Raw genomic sequence first — 17,409 nt, 5'->3', positions numbered from 1 at the left:
TTGTCAGTTTAGACATACCACCTCGTCACAGAGGAGGTTCTCCGCCGTTGCAGCTGGAGGAGAACACCTGCGGCCGCCTCGCTTCTGCGAGGTTTTAATTTCAAATGCACAGATGCAGCCAAGGTGTCCGAGTTGACGGCAGCTTTTTTATACTTCTCCCCTGCAGCCACCGACAGCTTTTGCCGACCATCAAGACAGACGAAGTCAGCCGCAGTTAAAGTCGTCACTCTATTGATGCCAAAGGCCATCTGTGAGGGGAAATGCCTGTGGGCGGGGCTGTCGAGGAAAAGCAGCCAATCAGAAGACAATTTCCTGCAACAACTTGCATGATGAAACGTCACTGCCACGTAGAGGACCAACTGCATGCCTTGCTGTTGTTCTTGCTGCTTCTGCACATTTGTCTAAAAGTTTTTTTAGCCTTGTGTGTTTCTCTTGGCGTCTCCTCTGAAGGTTGAACGTGTCGGCATGCTACTGACGGTGCTGAGCTTCCTCTGCTCCTCCCTGCTGGTGTCCGTCAGCGGTGGGAAGCTGCCTGAAGCTGAGGTGAAGATCGAGGTTCTGCACAGACCTTTCCTCTGTCACCGAAAGTCCAAGTATGGAGATATCCTGCTGGCGCATCATGAGGGCTACTTAGAGAATGGTACAATGTTTCACGACAGGTAGGCTTTACAGACTTTCAAATAAGTTAAGAAGAAGCTGACTCCTCTGTTTCTCCTGGGAGGGGGGGGGGGGGGTCCTGTGTAGGACAGTGTTTCACTTCTAATAGTAGTCTATGAGCCATATGACTAACGGTCTCCTTTGTGCAACTTCAAATCCACTTTATCTTTTCCCAAAATAACTTAAGCTGTGCGCAGCCTTATTGATGTCTGTGGGTTTGTTAGTGGGGACACCATCCCATCCCTGGAAACACGCAACGTCTGGGAGACGTCAGTTCAACGTCTTTGCTCAACGTTCAAATCACGTCCCTTGGGTAGCCGGAATGAAAGATTTTACGTCTGACGTCATACAAATAATATTGACCAACAGTGACATAAAGATCTGTCATAAATGTTGCATGCGCCTAGCACATGTATGTATTTACAAAATATTTCAATACGTTGCCATAATGACCCCATAATGACCCCCCCTCGCCCCCAGCCATCCCTTGCAGCTAATACATACGTGTTAACTTTCCACTGTTATTGTCTCTAATAGATGTCTGTTCTTCCCTCTTCTGACGTGTAACTCTTTCCACGTGTCTGTTTGTCCACCAGTCGTAGCCATGGTGACCAGCAGCCAGCATGGTTCACACTGGGCATCAAAGAAGTGATCAAAGGCTGGGATAAAGGCCTGCAGGGCATGTGTGCTGGAGAGAAGAGAAAACTGCTCGTACCTCCAGCCCTGGCCTATGGGAAGGAAGGAAAAGGTACTGTAGCCTCATCCAAGCCTATAAAGCTTCACTGCATGCTGCTGAACAGAAGTGTGGCTCTGTCCTCCTAAAAATGTTTCAGCTTCTCAAAATGGGTATTATTATGTACATATGTTATGCATGCATGTCTGTGATACTTTCTGTTTTGAATGGCTTTCTAGGACTCCCACACTGAATGTAGATTTCATTCAGTAACATTAGTCCAGTTTTTCTCAACATGGAGCATGTGAACAATACTGTGCTTCATTCTGGTAAGCACAAACCACACTAACCAATAACAGTTGTCTTTTCTGTGCCGAACTAACCTCTACCAACAATTTAAAAAAAACAACCCTGAATGACTTGATAGGATTTAATGTGCAAAGTAAGTTCGCTTGTCAGCAACACTTCCAACACGTTTTCTATGTTTTAACTGTTTTCCTCAAACTAAAGCACACTTACAGAAACCTAATAATGGTCTCAGTTTTAGCTGACTTCTTGCCTTGTGTTGTCTGTGATCAGGTAAGATCCCACCTGAAAGCACACTGACCTTCGTTATCGAGGTGCTTGAGATCAGAAATGGACCGAGGTCACATGAGTCCTTCCAGGAGATGGACCTCAACGATGACTGGAAGCTCTCCAAACTTGAGGTGAACACAAGCAGTGCTCAACAACTACTGTGAGGTTAAATGTATCAGTCAACCATCCCTTCCAGTTAGCTGCTGGTCCCCAATCTTAGTGGCCTCGGACCCCTCATCACCGAGCAGTGCCTGGCCACGGCCCTTTGTCCCTGGTTGTCAATGTGTCGGAGTTCTGAGCAGTCACAGGACCTTTTAGACTGTCAATCATAAATAATAATTTATAAATGTTGTTTTCTTTTTTCTCAATGGCTCCCAGTCTGTCTCAATCCTCCTGTTTTTCACGTGTCTGCCAGGTGAAAGAATATCTGAGGAAGGAGTTTGAGCGTCACGGCTACCCTCCCAACGACACTCTTCACGAGAACATGGTGGAGGATATCTTTTCCAAAGAGGATGAGAACAAGGACGGCTTTATATCCTCCAGAGAGTTCACTTACAAACACGATGAACTGTAAAGCACTGCCAAGTACTCACGTGTGGCTCATGATGGAAATACTTGGGTACAGAGTTTATCGCAAAGACTCTCTCAGGATGTCTGAAAGAAATTTAGTTTTATGCTTGTGCGGTGTGTGGCAGTTCAACCTTTCCTGTGTGAAGCTGTGCATGGTAGGTGCGGGAGACTTGGTTTAACTGTTTGTGAAATTTCACTGAAGCATATTGCTTAATTTTTCAGGATTTGCTTCCTCAGGTGTGTTTTGGGAGCATTGCCAGCTAAATTTTTGTAACCAGAAACTCTCCTATCCCTGCAAACACTCAACGTCAGGGAGACCTCAGTTCAACGTTCAAATCAAGTCCACCGAGTAGCTAGAATGAAAGTTTAACATCTTTTTTTTTTGAACGCCCACCTTGGACTTCACTCGGACATCAATGTTGAACGTTTAAAAAATACATTTTAAAAACTTTCATTCTGGCTATTCAGTGGGCGTGATTTGAACATTCAGCAGTCTACCTGATTTTGCGTGTTTGAAATGACCATATGGTACATTTACATGGAAGAATATGAGACCAGGATTAAATATTTCCGCTTCATCTTGCATATGAATTTTAAAGACTGTATTTTCACTGTTAGCAGTTATCAGTACACTTCTAGTCACGGTGCATCCTGTGGGCAGGTATTGTAAGAAGATTTGTTGCTGAATTCGACTGCAAAAATTTAAATAGTCTTTTCTTCCTTTATGAAGTCATATTAGATTAATGCAGTTTCATTTTTATAGCTCCAAGTTGGAAAAAAAAGACAACTTTACAAACAAGCAACCATAAAGTAATTAAATGAATCCTGTCATCTTGACTCTAATCTGTGTTTTTCAACAGACACATGTGAACTTTAGTGATGTAAATGTTCTATTCAGCAGTAAACTGGGTATTTCTTTAGGATTTAACTGGCATTTCTCCTGACAGACATGATGATTTGCTACAGCAGAACCTGCAGGTGTGACAAATGACATAAAAACGTTGTTTAATGTTAGTGCTCACAGATACCCAGACACAATACTGAAGGTGCAGCACAGTTACACCTCAGTGGAATCCACTCATAATCAGTGTCATCAGAAATACTGATAAATCTGGATATCTGTGAGAAAGATGTCAGTACTGAAAGGCTCTGTTGTTCAGCCTTGGTCTTTGTCAGTGAGTGCTGTATTTTCAGATTTTTCAAACACAAATTTTGGGACAAATTTGTGGTGACTGAATGAATAATCCTGCCTCCAGAGTAGACTCATGAGAAAACACAAGGGAGATTATTTGTACCTGTTATTCTAAATGTGTTATTCTGAGATATTGCGCACACAAGAGCCTTAAACCAGAAAATGACTTGACTAGAATGTGGACTGTTCTGTTTCTGTCGCTTCCTTTATGTAAACTATCAAGGCTAAACTCAAAATGCAAATCCCTGTAATGTTTGTGGCAGCTGTGTATGTTACTTTTTTCTTTCGAAGACAATGTGATCAATAAAGTGGGGTCTTTTTACACAAAGATCCTTTGGTTTATTTGATGGTCACACATTGAACCAGCAGGTGGCACTGTTGGTTGATACATACTGTAAGGGAAAGGAAACAGTATACCTCATAAGTCATCTATTAATAATAGATAGATATCCCATAATCCTCACAATGTCAGTGATTGTCTTGTTACATTTCCTTAAAAAGAAATAATCACATTAACACAGGAGAGCACCACTGTATTGTAAGTTCAATGATTTATGAACACCCAGGGTTAGTGTACCCTGCCTTACAAGAGAATAGTTACCAAGAATTCACATATAATCATGTTTTCACATTGAGTTTTAAAAGGAACATAATTCACAAGTTTTCAGTGTAAAATTTCCAAAATAAAACAAATAACTTCTGAGAAATATTGCGCGAACATCAATTTAAAAAGGTAGCTGTATTTTTTGGTGCATACATTCTTTGCACCTACAGAGAATCTCACCCAGACACCGGTTTGTATATATTCGTTTTTAAAGAGCTTTTTGCTCTTTAAAAATGACTGGGTGAAATGCAGACTTTAAAAGTGTTACTGTAAAGAGGGACGGATCAACACAAGGTGACAAAAGTCTCAAACGAGTGCTCTACACTGTATGTAGATAATGAAGTGCTTGAATTGTCACAAACTGTGTTGTGTTAAAAATACTGGAACACTTTGTCCTTGAAGTGCATGTGTATGTGTGAAAGGTCTGTATGTAGCTTATGAGTATGAGTGGGGCGAGTCCTCCTCCTCACACACATTCATAACATTCCACACTGGAAAAGGTCAGAGGTCACATAGTCAGTGTAAGACAGGACCGTGTTTGACACTTGCATATATACACACACAGACAAATACAAGGCACACAAACAACACACACACACACACACACACATAAAGCCTAAACAAGTCCATGGCTGTTTTGTTGTTGTCGTGAGCTGTCATAAGACAGAGGAGGAATATTGAATATTTTCTTTTTTTGCTGTGTGTTGGGGACTCATCTGAGGTGTGTCCTGATCCCAGGCGGTTTGGGGTTCACTGTAAGAGAGAGCAAAGAGGAAGAGAAGAAAAATGACCACTCAGCAGATGAGACCAAAGTCCTGGGTGAGGTTGAGACGTAATGAGAGTGCTGCGTGGTTACCTCTGTTTTCTTTGCTGGGGTAGATCCGAGGGAAAGGCTTGAATTCATTGGGTGGGGGTAAGTCTTCGACAGGGTGGAACTGGAACTTGGATTCAAAGTCATCTGCTGGAATAAAAAATGCAATTAGAAACTTCCACTTTGTTTTAACAATATAAGTTTGACCTCCATCACAGTTGAACTTTAAAAAATTAACTCATAGAACTGTCTAATCACCAAATCTTGTCTCCTTAAAATTCTGTTATTTATGTCAAAAAATGATAGCAATTACATTGCTCCATTTCTACACAACAATTACAGATCAGAAAAAGAAAATTCATACAGTATACACCTAAAATATAAAAGCATGCATAAAAACTAAGTTCAATAAAGGAAGGAGGAGACTATAAACAACAGTGTGACACAAGTAAAACCATTTATTGAACCCATAAAGAATAAAAGAGAGAAAATAAGATAGATGGTCTTATTTGTTACCGTACAAGTTTAATCTATCAAGTCAATTTACTTGTAATATTAAAAAAGTTGTACCCAGGCTGTGCAGGTGTCCATTCCTGAGACTGGATGGGGGCAGCGGAGGAGGTGGTGGAGGGGGAGAAATGCGGGTGGACAACTCGGTGGTGGGGGAACGCGCCGGAGGAGCTGGTGGAGGAGCCAGCCGACCGACACCTGTTATTAAGAGGAGTCAGGCATCACCATTACAACATAAAGAATCAAAAATCAAATCTGATGTGCCATTTTCTAACACTGAGACTGGTCGGGCATATTCACACTTTTTTTTCTGAGAAAAAGCAATGATTTGTGTAAAGCACTAAAAAAAACTACAGGGTTACGCAACACATACTGCTAGCTTTAATGACTAGCTGTAAAAGCTGCCACGGTTTCTAAGCTATACTTGGCTGGAAGTTCCAAACACAGAAAAACAGGAAAACAAACCATTTCTACAAATAGCTTCTGGTGTTTTATTAGATTCCCACAAACATATAAACGCATTTAAATTGTTCTTGGAGGAATCAAGATCAGTGTTTTACAATAAATAAAAAAAAAGTAAAGATGAGAGAATATATTTAGTGACAGAACTACTTCCTGTCTCTGTTTCTAAATTATCTTCTCACGGCCCGCTGGACTAAACATGTGACCCATTTGCAGGGTTAGAAGGTTCCCCAGGTTGGTATGAAGAACCACTTCTAGGCTTCTTTAAACATCTTTTAACTAGAAGAAGGTGACTGCAGTTGTATGACTCCGCCAACCAGTCAATGCAGTTTATATCCATGTCTGTCCAGACTCATAATATATGTAGTGAAGCTTTTCAAGGAATTTGTACATAAAGCTGATTCTGATAGAACACAAAGATTTAGCCACGACGATGCTTAAAATGTGTGTTGCTGCAAAGAAGCTACAAATTCTAAAACGTAAACGTTTCACACACATCTTCAACCTGACAGCAGAAGATCTTTACAATCGCCACAGTTTCAAAGTGAATACCCAAGGTTAGTGTCAACAATTCAGTATCTGACTAAATGGGAAATATGGTCATAATCTCCCCTTTTGTCCTGACGTATGGTGTTAAATGATGGCAGAAAGGAGTTTTTGCTGAACATCATGAAGTCACAGTGAAGTTGACCTTTGACCTTTTGGATATAAAATATCCAATTAGAATTTTTGGTGAAATCTTGTCATAATTAGCACACAATTAATAATAATTAGCATAACCAAGGTTGTGGCCAAAAACCTCTAATAAAAACCTTTTTTTTATATTGCCGTCCACATACCTGCACCTCTGGGCACAGCTGGTGGCCGTCGAGTGGGAGCGTTGCAGGGGTATGAGGGAGGCAGAGAGCGCATGGCTGGTGAGGGCACTGGAGCCAACTTGGGGGGCGGTGGAGGGAGGGTAGACGGGCAGCTTGGGGTGTAGGAAGCTGGGAGAGGGGGAGGTGGAGGTGGGGGAGGAGGCCCCAGGGGGCTGTCCCGCAGTATGGGAAACCTAGAAGGCTCAGAGTGGACTGCAGAGGGAGGTGGAGGGTAGAAGCACCCTGAGGAACGGTCGCTTGGGACAGTCAAAGGAGGCTGGAAAGTTGGAGAAGGTGGGGGATGGGGGGGAGGAGGAGTAGAGGGCTGGGAGTCAGATGGGTGGTGAGGGTGCTGGATGGGGAGCCATGTGGGCTTGGTAACCTGGGACGGAGGTGGAGGAGGAGGGCAGGAGGGGAGCGGGGGAGGCTTGTTCGCTGGCCGGTCCTGGAAGGCTTGAGGTGGGAGAGGCGGGGGAGGAGCAGAGGGAGGGGCAGGTGGAGGTGGAGGAGGAGAGGAAGCAGAGAAAGGAGGTGGGTGCTTGCTGCCATGAGAGGGGGAGGGAGGAGCAGAGAACGAGGGAGCGAGTGGACGGTGGATGAAGCTGTACATCTCTGACGTCCTGTGAGGCTCAGCAACGCTAACCGAGTCAGCTGATGTGGGCGGGTTCCAGACCGGCTTCATGGAGGCCGATGGAGAGACTGAAACACACACACACACACATGCACAAAAGGAGTCATTCCAATGGTACAGATTCTTACAGGTGAAGACTGAAGAGATCTACTAAGGACATGACAGTTTGCACCAACCTGGGGTCTTGCCTGCCAAGTCTCTTTGTCCAATAGGCCTGAGGGTGGGGAACCCTCCAGCAAATAGCCCACTCAAAGAAGTTCCCATGGGTGGCATCCCACCCTGGGAAACGCCAACGTTTCCGGATACATCTACGGCGTCAGCCTTGGGTTCTGGAGAACATCACATTTATACAGTAGTTCAATAAAAGGAACAACAGTAGACATTTATCATAAGTCATGAAACTCTGATTGTTGAAGTTTGTTTTTTTTACAGTATTTGTTAAGTTCATTATATTAATTTACTTATTCATTCAGAAAATCACTTACTTTATGTGCTAATTAGTTTCCTGACAGTGAAAAAACAACATAATGAAACTCGCAGCTGTATGTAGTTCAGGCAGTATCGTGAGTATCTTTTGCACCCCTTCACTCACCTACAGTCATCCTCCTGAGGACTAACTCCACTCATTTTCAGGTGGCCTGCCTCCTTACATATAACTGATATTGATACTGTTAAAGTGTTATTTCCTGGCTGTGTGTAAGATGAGATATGTCAGTCACTCACTGAATGAATACATTTTGAAAATGTTGTAAGATACATCAGCACGCACATTTCAACATACAGTTTGTGGTCAGCAGATTCTCTTTGTCTCTTCACTCTATTTCCATGGGAAGCTGTGTGTTTGCTATGTCTAATAAAGGGGAGGATGCCACAGTAATTTGCCATTACAGTAAACAAGTGTGTAGTAAATATTTCTAACAAAATTTTCACAACTCTAATGTTCCATTTGAATCTTAAAATGAATGTCTTTTGCATCTACAGTAAGAGTTTGAACTTAAAGTTTACTTTCCATGAAGAGAAAAAGAAATGTGTCTTGCGCCAAGGTAAAACATCAACTTCGCAGACTTTACAACACTGTCCATAAAACATAATAAAGTACAAAAGTGACTTTGTGATATATTAAAGTACATAAACATTTGTTGAAAATAAAGGTTATGCTATACTTTGTCCTGTCTGTCGTGTTGCCCATTGTATATAGTAGTTTCCTCTTGTGCCTCCATCATTATCTGCTCTCGGGCATTCCTTCCTGAAGTGAACACCGGCCAGTAAATGTTCAATAATAGACCTATAGAAACACAACACCCTCCCGGTGAACTGAATAATCCTCGTGTTCTCCCCTCATCTTCATCTTTAATGTTTTATTTTGCCCATAACACATCACAATGGCACACTTCAAAATACAAATACACTCGATTAGATTCAGGCAGCTTCGTGAACACAACTTAAGTACATCCGTGCGTGTGTGCTAGAGAACACAGAAGGTTGTTGGACTTACTATCGACTACGGGGCCACTGCGGTCGTTGACCTGTGTGACTTTCCTGAGCTTGGCTCCTCTCTGGATGTCGGCCAACAGGGCATTCCTTCCACCTCCTCCTCCTCCGGACTGGAGCTTAGGAGGCTCTAAAGGACACTGTCAGCAGACACAACAAAGAGCTTTGAAATTTGAATAAGTCAATGTTGGCTTTCGAGAACCATTTTTGCACAATCCTATGACATTATAGGATATAATTCATCCGAAAAGTGAGAGATTAATCACTAATGATCTGAACTGTGATGCAGAACTTTTTCAAGATTGTCGGTTTCTTTGATATAAGCTTTCTATGTAAAGATTGAGTGTATGACATACAGTATATCATCATCTCAACTTCTTCCTAGCTCCTTTACAAATGAATACAAATAAATGAACCCCTGTGGTGAAAGCCTGAGGTGAAGGCAGAAGAGTTGCAGAAGATGAAGAAAGTGAGGAGAAAAAGAAGAGAAACAAGAGGGGGAGAACATAATTTCTATTTGATTCCTAGAAAGCTGAATGTTTCTTTCATATTTTCTACATTAGGAGGCTCTATGACTTCAGATTATTCATTTATTATTATCAGCTGAGCCATGTCCCTTCAGTGCAGCCCTGTTTGCTGGCTGCAGCAACTCATTTAAACATGAGCACACGGAGAGCCTGCTGTGGAAACATAACACTCCCCTGCTACAGAGAGTCTATGTCTTATTCTGTGTGTGTGTGTGTGTGTGTGTGTGTGTGTGTGTGTGTGTGTGTGTGTGTGTGTGTGTGTGTGTGTGTGTGTGTGTGTGTGTGTGTGTGTGTGTGTGTGTGTGCGAGCTCAATCAATAATGCAAATGCCCTGCAGGTGTTTGGTTGATGGGCAGCAAGAAGGATACCAGTGAGTGTTTACAATTGCATGAGAGAGAGTTGAGCAGTGCAGTGCACACGGTCTCACCTGTGGCAGGGCAGCGCTGGGAGGAGGTGGCGGAGGGGGCCCTGGAGGAGGAGGCGGGGGGGGAGAGGGGAGGACTGGCATGCCTGCAGAAGACAATGCACACCTTATTACTGGAAACAAAGTTGCCACCCAGGTCCTGTAATGCAGCCACTGACCAGCTTCTTATTGTTTTTTTGTCCCCCCGCATGTCAGAAGCTGCTACTGTGCAAAGGGGCACATTTGATGACCTCCCACCCTCTTCCCTGAACAGGAAGAGCTTTCACCACCAAACAGCACAAAACAGGAAACAGCAAGCGCTCCATCCTCTCCAGAGAAATCTGACACACACCACCAACCCCCTGTCACCACAACGACTCTTCTTCTCACAATGCCCTGAGGCAGCACTTGGGACAGGAACAATGGTGAGTGTTGTGTGAAAAGTAATGGACCCCTTCCATGCAGTCACTCAATGAGCAAAGGCCTTCACTGCTATAACCGAGTGGAAAACACGGTCAGGAAAGTCCAGAGGAAACACGCTGCAGCGTGCAAACACATTGTTCTTTTTTTTTCCAGAGTATGTCGAATATATAACTAAGAACATCATGTCTTCAAGAGCAACAGGTTCTGTAATCAAAACAACACTAAACGTCCACCTCAACAACTTTCCAAGAGCACCTCATGTCCGGGATTATGTCACCATGTTTCAATCTCCACATGTTGATGGTAACTGAGCTAGAAAAGGGTCCAGAGTGACGGTCACTGAGACCTCCACCCACCATCTTGACATCATAAATTGTTGGCAAGTTGTCCTCCATGACTGAAGGACTGAAAACAGCTTGAGGTTTGTCTCATTTTCTTTGGAATTTGCACATGCTCTTCTTCAGCAATTTAATAAAACACAGAACAGAACCAGTGTTTGTGGATGCATCATTCTTGCCTTCTGTATGCAGTTTAGGCTTCCCCCCTTTGCAACCGTCTGACTGTCCTCTGCAGCTATTTCCATCTTCCTATCTGTGTCAAGCAGCCTCTGTGACACTGCCAGCTCAGGTCTTTAAAGGGGCAAAACACTGGACACTGGTGATAGATGAGCTTTTGCAGAACAGGTGGGACAGTAAGTGGAAGTGCACCTCTCACACCACTTGTTGTTTTTCTTTGACCCCTGCGTGCTCTTTCTGAGGTAGAAGAGATCTGATAAAATACAGACAGCTGGAACTGCCAGCTGCTGCAGCATACACAAGTGTCTGACACTTTCTTTGTGAGACACAAGCAAAACGTTGTATTTCCTTATGCCCATTTTCATATTGTATCACTTTCATCAAATGTACAAGCTTGTTTGTGACAATAGGAACATATTTAAGGAAAGGAAATAATGGTTGATTTTGAGATCATTGCTATTTCTTTACACAGGAGAGAGGTGGTGATCAAGGAGACCCCAAACAAGGAAACGGTAAAGCCAATGTAAAAGTCTTAAAGAGGTCGTCCACATTTGTTTATCCGTGCACTGTCAGCTGATTTTTGTGAGATGAATATACAAGTAAAAGACAGGAATAAATACTCTCCTATTCAGTTATTTAAAGTAGACTTTAGGCACACAAATTGCACATTTTTATTATAACAGGTAGGTAGGTAGGTAGGTAGGTATTTACTTTATTAATCCCCGAGGGGACATTTTTTCAAATAACAGAAAGGCCATCAAACAAGAGGCATGTACACTTGATGAGAAAGGTACCCCAAAACAGTCTATTTGCCTTCTTGTTAAAGCCATTTTATTATTACGCATTTCTGGCGCACATTTCCCTCAAAGAACTGTCACGTGCAGGTGTGACATAATTAATACGCGGTCTTACCTGCAAAAAAAGATTTGAAATCCACCTGTTTTCAGAGAAAGATTCAGTGAGATGGAGCGCAGCACGCTGCCCTCATGGTGCGCTCTTCATAGAGGGACAGCAAGAAACTTATTTTTAGTCAAATGAGGACACTCAGGATATCACAGGTTGGGTTGTCAACGGCTGAGCCTTTTGGAGCTCCTCTAAACATCTCAAAAAGTTCCAGAAACTTTGCATTTTACTTCATGATGGAGACGCAGACTTGTTTAGGTCCTGGTTGGCTCTGCTGTTCGCTGTTTTCAATTCACTCCCGTGTGAGCGCACTGCGGGAGGCGCACAGTGCAAAGCCACATCTTACCGCCCCACAGTCTACACGGGACCAATAGAGAAAGGCTCGGCTCTGCGTCACTGCTTCAATTCGTCCGGAAGGTGCCAAGAAACTTTCTCTCACTTTGAATTACGGCTGTGGAATAAAGTAAGCATTATGTGTTCATGAGAACTGGTTCTGACTGAGAGGCCAAGACGTGACTTTTACCTCACAAAATCTCACAAGGTGTTTTTTATATATCTTCCTTTCATGTTCCAGCTCACGGTGTCCGCACCTTTTTGCCCCCCTGTGTTGAAAACATGCCATTACAGGTCGTCGTTATTCATTTGTGTACATTCAATTTAAGCAGCCAGCGCTTGTTTCCACACATAGCACCTTAAATAAAGAGCTACAGTGGGATACCTGCTGCACTCATTGTTAAGATCCACATGGGATGTCAAAGTTAGTGAAAGTGCATCAGATGTAACCCTTTAACATCGACATGCAAGGTGCAGGTCTTCACATACTACAGACTCTATAAACACTAATTGATTGTAATTGCCCTTTACAAACATTGTGATAATGACGCATTTTGATGGTCAGGCATCAACAGCTGCCAAGACTCGTGATAGGATTCTTGCATTTTCATCTTTTACGTTGTTTTAAAATTCACGTTTCTAAAGTTTTTAAGTGACTTTTTGTATCACTTCTGCTGTAAAATAGCTTGTTTTTGTCTTCGGTGTGAAACATTGGATGTTTCAAGATCAATTTCTGCCAAAAAGGGGATGACAAAGTAAGTCAGACATAAATTACCCTTGCACTGTCCAGGTTGAGGGGTTACAGAAATTGACTGTGAAGCAGACAGACACACAATCATTCAATTCAGCTGTAGCAGATATCAGATTTATTTCTCATATTTAGCCTTCATGTAAGTATTCAAAATACAGTGAAAAGTAAATCTACATCACTTCCTTGGCAACTTGCCCATCTTTTATTCATATAGATACTACGTTTACATTTTATTGTAGTGGCAGTAGCTTTGCTAAAGGTTAAAAAATATGCCCGATTTCATCCTTCATCAAAATATTGAATGCGTCCAGTGTTGTGCATCTGACTAAAAGCTGCTCACAAACATTCCTTAATTTCTTTTTTTGCTCACACATATAATTAAATCCTTTACACCTTAATTAACATCCTTCAAACCCTTTAGAATCAACAGTTTTGTAAAAGCATTGTAAAAGGAGCATCACATTTATCCTTCATTATTAAACATACATTATTCTTAGGACAGAAATCATGTAAACATCTTATAAGCATTTTTTTTTTCCTGAAGCACATTACACATCTTAGGAGTACTGAGAGAAAATGGCATTCAAATATTGTGTGTGTGTGTGTGTGTGTGTGTGTGTGTGTGTGTGTGTGTGTGTGTGTGTGTGTGTGTGTGTGTGTGTGTGTGTGTGTGTGTTTTTAAATGGTTGTGTGTTGTTTTATGAGCTGTCCAATCACTGAAATGGGGATACCCTGGGACATGAACTACACTGGGCTCCTAAGTGTTCACTGCATTAAGACTGCATCTCTTCTTTTAAGTATTGATTGTGGAGTAATGTTGTAAAAAATGGTTAATTAACCATCATAAGCAAACATTTTCAAATTGCTGTGCATGGTTTCTGTGGCCTTCTGGCAAAGTCCATCAACAAATGTCCAAAACCGTTAATATTTATTGTACCACATCATCATATTCACGTAGTATTGGGCTAAAACTTGAGTGCTCGTCATCTTCATCATCACCATCATAAGCGACATACAGTAGACCTCTTGCATGCCACATGAGAATAAATCATCTTCATATATGTATTCTCCCCTTCTTTTCAAGCCTCTTTGTAAGGCAGTCTTTGATCACCTCCTTCCACTCCTCATCATCATCGTACGTCCTCTTTGTCTGACGCCACATTCTCTGTCTCTCTATCCTGTACAGGAAGACTCGATCGCACCTTCCTCTTCTCTTTGAATCTACCTGAGCGGGACACCTTCATGTTCCTGCGGCACGTCTTCTCATTGAAGACCGACTCCAGGTGGGAGTCGTCGAAGAACTCATCGCTGATGCTGGAGCTACTGTTGGACTCCTGCTGTGGCAGGGACTGGTCACCGGAGGTCTTGGAGGCGGCAGCACTGGGCCCTTTTGGCTTCTCTGGCTGTGCAAAGGGGTCAAAGTCTGGCTCAAAGGCTTGGGCTGAAACTGAGTCCTTGGGGCCTCCGGTCTTTCTCTTTGGAAGGAATGCCTTCCACCATGGGGTCCTCTCTGTCATCTTTGCCTAGAGGAAGGGACCTGTGATAAGGAACAGATGCCGTCACTAATTCATCTGTTGTTAAGATGTTCTCATCCTTTACATGGATTTTGGCAGTAAAGTCAGGTCCTGTGTGAGGTCACATTTATTTACTCTCAACTCTCTTAATTCAACATCAAATTATTCCGTCAAAAACACTGTATTTAACAATATTTGTAAATTATTACTCTGAAACATCACTGTCATTGTACTCATCCTGCTCTAGAGCTACATCCTCACCTTATAATCGTTACAAATCCCATTCTATTTATTGTAATATCATTTAGCCTGCGGGATCTGAATGGATTATAACTTTTGGCTACTCAGATTGGCTCTCTCTCACCTCTCATTTCCCATTGATGAGACATCGTTTTACCAACTAATCCTCTGAATAACCAGTGTAACCGTGATGAGCTTTTCTGTAAAACTGGTTTAATGAGTCGTGAGAACAGAGGCGCAATCATTCTCCGTGATTCACAGCTGAACAATACGCAAAAGAAGAAACTCTTACCTGAGCTGTAACAGGAGGTGCAGACACTAAAAACTACCCAAAGCAAAGTGTAAATGTCACACGTTTGGTTTTTCTGAGATATATCCACAGCACTCAGTGTTCAGTGTCTTCTTCTTCAGTGGTGGATCAACCGTGAAAACAATCCCTCAAAGGGTCGCAGAAGTATCCCATTTTACGCACGAGCCCTGTCTCCTCACATCTCCCACCACCAATTCGTTGGAAGTGTTTTCCTCTTTCTGCTGTGAAATATCTCTACTCTTTCTCAGCAGTTCTTCAGATACCTACAAATGGACAGAAACATTTATAAGGAGCAGCTTTCCTCTACTGAACCAGCAGGTTTCCGCCTCCGAAACTCTCGTCCAGAAGCACCTGTCTTCACTCCTGATTGGATGAAGTTTCGGAGTATGTCACGTGAGCACTGCTCAGGTGAATCCACTGCAATGGGAGGTGGGGCATGTGGTTGCGTGGCAACATACCCCATGGGACCGTCCGCGTCTTCGGTGACAGATTAAAAAAAGAGTCCTTTGTATCAGCTGAACCCAACCCAAACCAGGGAGCCAATTAATGTGCCATGTTTTGGATAGTTAAGCTGTGACTTGTCGTACAAAGGAGTGTAAGCGGGTAGTGAGACGTTTATTCAACGCATTAATATTAGTCTATTAATAATCCACATCAGCATGCAGTCAATTCAGGCAGGCTAAATGGTTTTAAACGAGAGCCTGTTTATTAGACGAGTGCATGCGACAGGAAGAAGTCAGGTATCTCCTGATATGACATTACAGCACTAAACGTGCAATTGTTGTCTTGTAATTTCACACATTAAGTGAGGGGAAGCAGGTTGGCCTGGTGCCAGTGGCATCAGCTGCAGTACTTGTCTCCTGTGTTGCTTCTTGATGCTTTAACTTGTCCTGGTACTGTACAAGTCCAACTCTGGAGTCAGTTTCTCTCAGGGTTCATACGGTTTGATGCCTTTCTGTCTGACTGTCTGTCTTTCAGAAGGACATATGACCTTTCTTGTCCATGGTCCAGATGACCTTTGATCCAGTACAGAAAAATACTCAAAAAAGTCAAAATTATAAAAGATATACAGCAATAGAGGGTTCTTTGAACTCTCTAATGCTGCTAGTAATTTGCTAATAGTTTCTCAATCAAAGGTTGTTTGAGTACACTTTACAGGCACCTGTACATGACATAGGTCAGTAGTATATTTAAATTTTATGCTTCATCATGCATATGCTTTATACTCTTATATTTCAGAAGGAAACAGCTTTTGTTTTACTCCACGATAACCATATAAAAAATGATACACCGTTATAGATTAATTAGATTAGTACCCAAAATTAGCTGCACTTGGATCTATGAGTAAATTTACCTCTACTTACACTTTAATGCATTAATGTACATAATGTATGTGCAATCCAATAATCCAATATTTTATAATATTAGAGCATATGATGCATTTATGCATCACCTCCTAGATGCCCTGCAGCTCCAGTCTAAAGGAAATGTGATCAAACTGACCACTGGAGGGGGTTTTCAGACACAACATCAGTCGGGCTTGAGGAAGGTAAACATCAGCCTTAGGGCTTTTTTTCACATGTCAATGTCCAAGCTCTCGTTAATGCCCTATAACTGATCCGTGAAGCAACTACAGGTTCATAAACCATTAAAGCAGCACCATCTTCAATTTAAAGGTGGTGCCCAGTTAAATAATTGTATTTAAGCCAAAGATTAATAAAGTTAAATCATTCCTGAACTTCTTTAAAACAGTAACATTCTTAAAATGCATCCTTAACCTTTGAAGCCCTACAGGGAGAAGACATAGCAAAACTATTATTAAAATATGGACACACATACTGATATTTACACATCTGAACAAATCTCACAAGTGTTCACTTTATTATTACAAATATTTGTTGTTATAATTTTTATTGTGGTTGCAGATATATACTCTTTTTATTATGGGTATGCAATTTTCGAGCAGGGACCTAAAAAAAATAGGTGTGTTTTTACAAGGTTAATACACAATCGATGTTTACCATATATAGTATGTTCAACATGTATTTCAAGAAGTAAAGCAGAAAGTTTAGCAGTCTCCATCCATGTACAGATCCTGTAGCTTAACCTATGGTAGAGGTCTTATACAGTATTATTCACATGATCAAAGGCTTGAAATTCATCACAAATGTAAACGATCTTTTATTCTTAAACTTTCTTTTGTGTGAAAGCCAAGTTTCAGAGTGTCATTGGATCCTCCTAATTAAATAAATTACATCTCCAAGATGTAATGTTATGCTGATAAAAGCAGTTTCTCTGACTCTGGAGTCCCAGGCCAAATGGTTTCTGTGTGAGTTGCTGCCAACAGGGAGGACTCAGTCTGAGCTGAGCAGCCCAGACACAGAAACAGAGAGGGGAGGGAGGAATCCTGTAACACTGGAGTGAAAGCTGTTGTAGTGTCACCAGGAATGTCTGCC

The 17,409-nt window shown here is 42.1% G+C and overlaps 3 protein-coding genes across 3 annotated transcripts; 1 reads left to right on the top strand and 2 right to left on the bottom strand.

Annotated features, from left to right (window-relative positions):
* The first annotated feature begins 367 nt into the window (after positions 1–367).
* Positions 368–3,949, top strand: LOC138621018 (peptidyl-prolyl cis-trans isomerase FKBP14-like). Its single transcript, XM_069698750.1, has 4 exons — positions 368–659; positions 1,254–1,405; positions 1,910–2,037; positions 2,322–3,949. The coding sequence occupies exons 1-4, from the start codon at positions 466–468 to the stop codon at positions 2,478–2,480; spliced, it is 633 nt and encodes a 210-aa protein (XP_069554851.1). The 5' UTR covers positions 368–465; the 3' UTR covers positions 2,481–3,949.
* A 38-nt stretch (positions 3,950–3,987) lies between these two features.
* Positions 3,988–12,132, bottom strand: wipf3 (WAS/WASL interacting protein family member 3). The gene is made up of 8 exons (XM_069698762.1): positions 11,815–12,132; positions 9,989–10,071; positions 9,039–9,174; positions 7,720–7,872; positions 6,895–7,611; positions 5,654–5,791; positions 5,129–5,233; positions 3,988–5,025 (listed from the first exon to the last, which is right to left on the bottom strand). The coding sequence occupies exons 2-8, from the start codon at positions 10,067–10,069 to the stop codon at positions 4,985–4,987; spliced, it is 1,371 nt and encodes a 456-aa protein (XP_069554863.1). The 5' UTR covers positions 10,070–10,071; positions 11,815–12,132; the 3' UTR covers positions 3,988–4,984.
* An 858-nt stretch (positions 12,133–12,990) lies between these two features.
* LOC138621891 (proline-rich protein 15-like protein) lies at positions 12,991–15,227 on the bottom strand. The gene is made up of 2 exons (XM_069700240.1): positions 14,936–15,227; positions 12,991–14,426 (listed from the first exon to the last, which is right to left on the bottom strand). Exon 2 carries the CDS (start codon positions 14,404–14,406, stop codon positions 14,020–14,022), a length of 387 nt encoding a protein of 128 aa, XP_069556341.1. The 5' UTR covers positions 14,407–14,426; positions 14,936–15,227; the 3' UTR covers positions 12,991–14,019.
* Positions 15,228–17,409: the final 2,182 nt, after the last annotated feature.

Source organism: Brachyistius frenatus, unplaced genomic scaffold, assembly GCF_029030835.1.
Source record: "Brachyistius frenatus isolate BFR_SWC_R1_liver_20210118 unplaced genomic scaffold, ASM2903083v1 Contig_2, whole genome shotgun sequence".
Lineage (NCBI taxonomy): Eukaryota > Metazoa > Chordata > Actinopteri > Embiotocidae > Brachyistius > Brachyistius frenatus.
The sequence above is the reverse complement of the archived record's forward strand: the minus strand, read 5'-3'. Positions and strand labels throughout refer to the sequence as shown.

Coding starts and splice junctions, on each gene's coding strand:
- LOC138621018 (XM_069698750.1), top strand. CDS start 466: ATGCTACTGACGGTGCTGAGCTTCCTCTGCTCCTCCCTGCTGGTGTCC. Junction 660..1,253: donor GGTACAATGTTTCACGACAG/GTAGGCTTTACA, acceptor TTTGTCCACCAG/TCGTAGCCATGGTGACCAGC. Junction 1,406..1,909: donor CTATGGGAAGGAAGGAAAAG/GTACTGTAGCCT, acceptor GTCTGTGATCAG/GTAAGATCCCACCTGAAAGC.
- wipf3 (XM_069698762.1), bottom strand. CDS start 10,069: ATGCCAGTCCTCCCCTCTCCCCCCCCGCCTCCTCCTCCAGGGCCCCCT. Junction 9,175..9,988: donor CCAGCGCTGCCCTGCCACAG/GTGAGACCGTGT, acceptor GTCTGCTGACAG/TGTCCTTTAGAGCCTCCTAA. Junction 5,026..5,128: donor CCCCAGCAAAGAAAACAGAG/GTAACCACGCAG, acceptor TCTCTCTTACAG/TGAACCCCAAACCGCCTGGG.
- LOC138621891 (XM_069700240.1), bottom strand. CDS start 14,406: ATGACAGAGAGGACCCCATGGTGGAAGGCATTCCTTCCAAAGAGAAAG.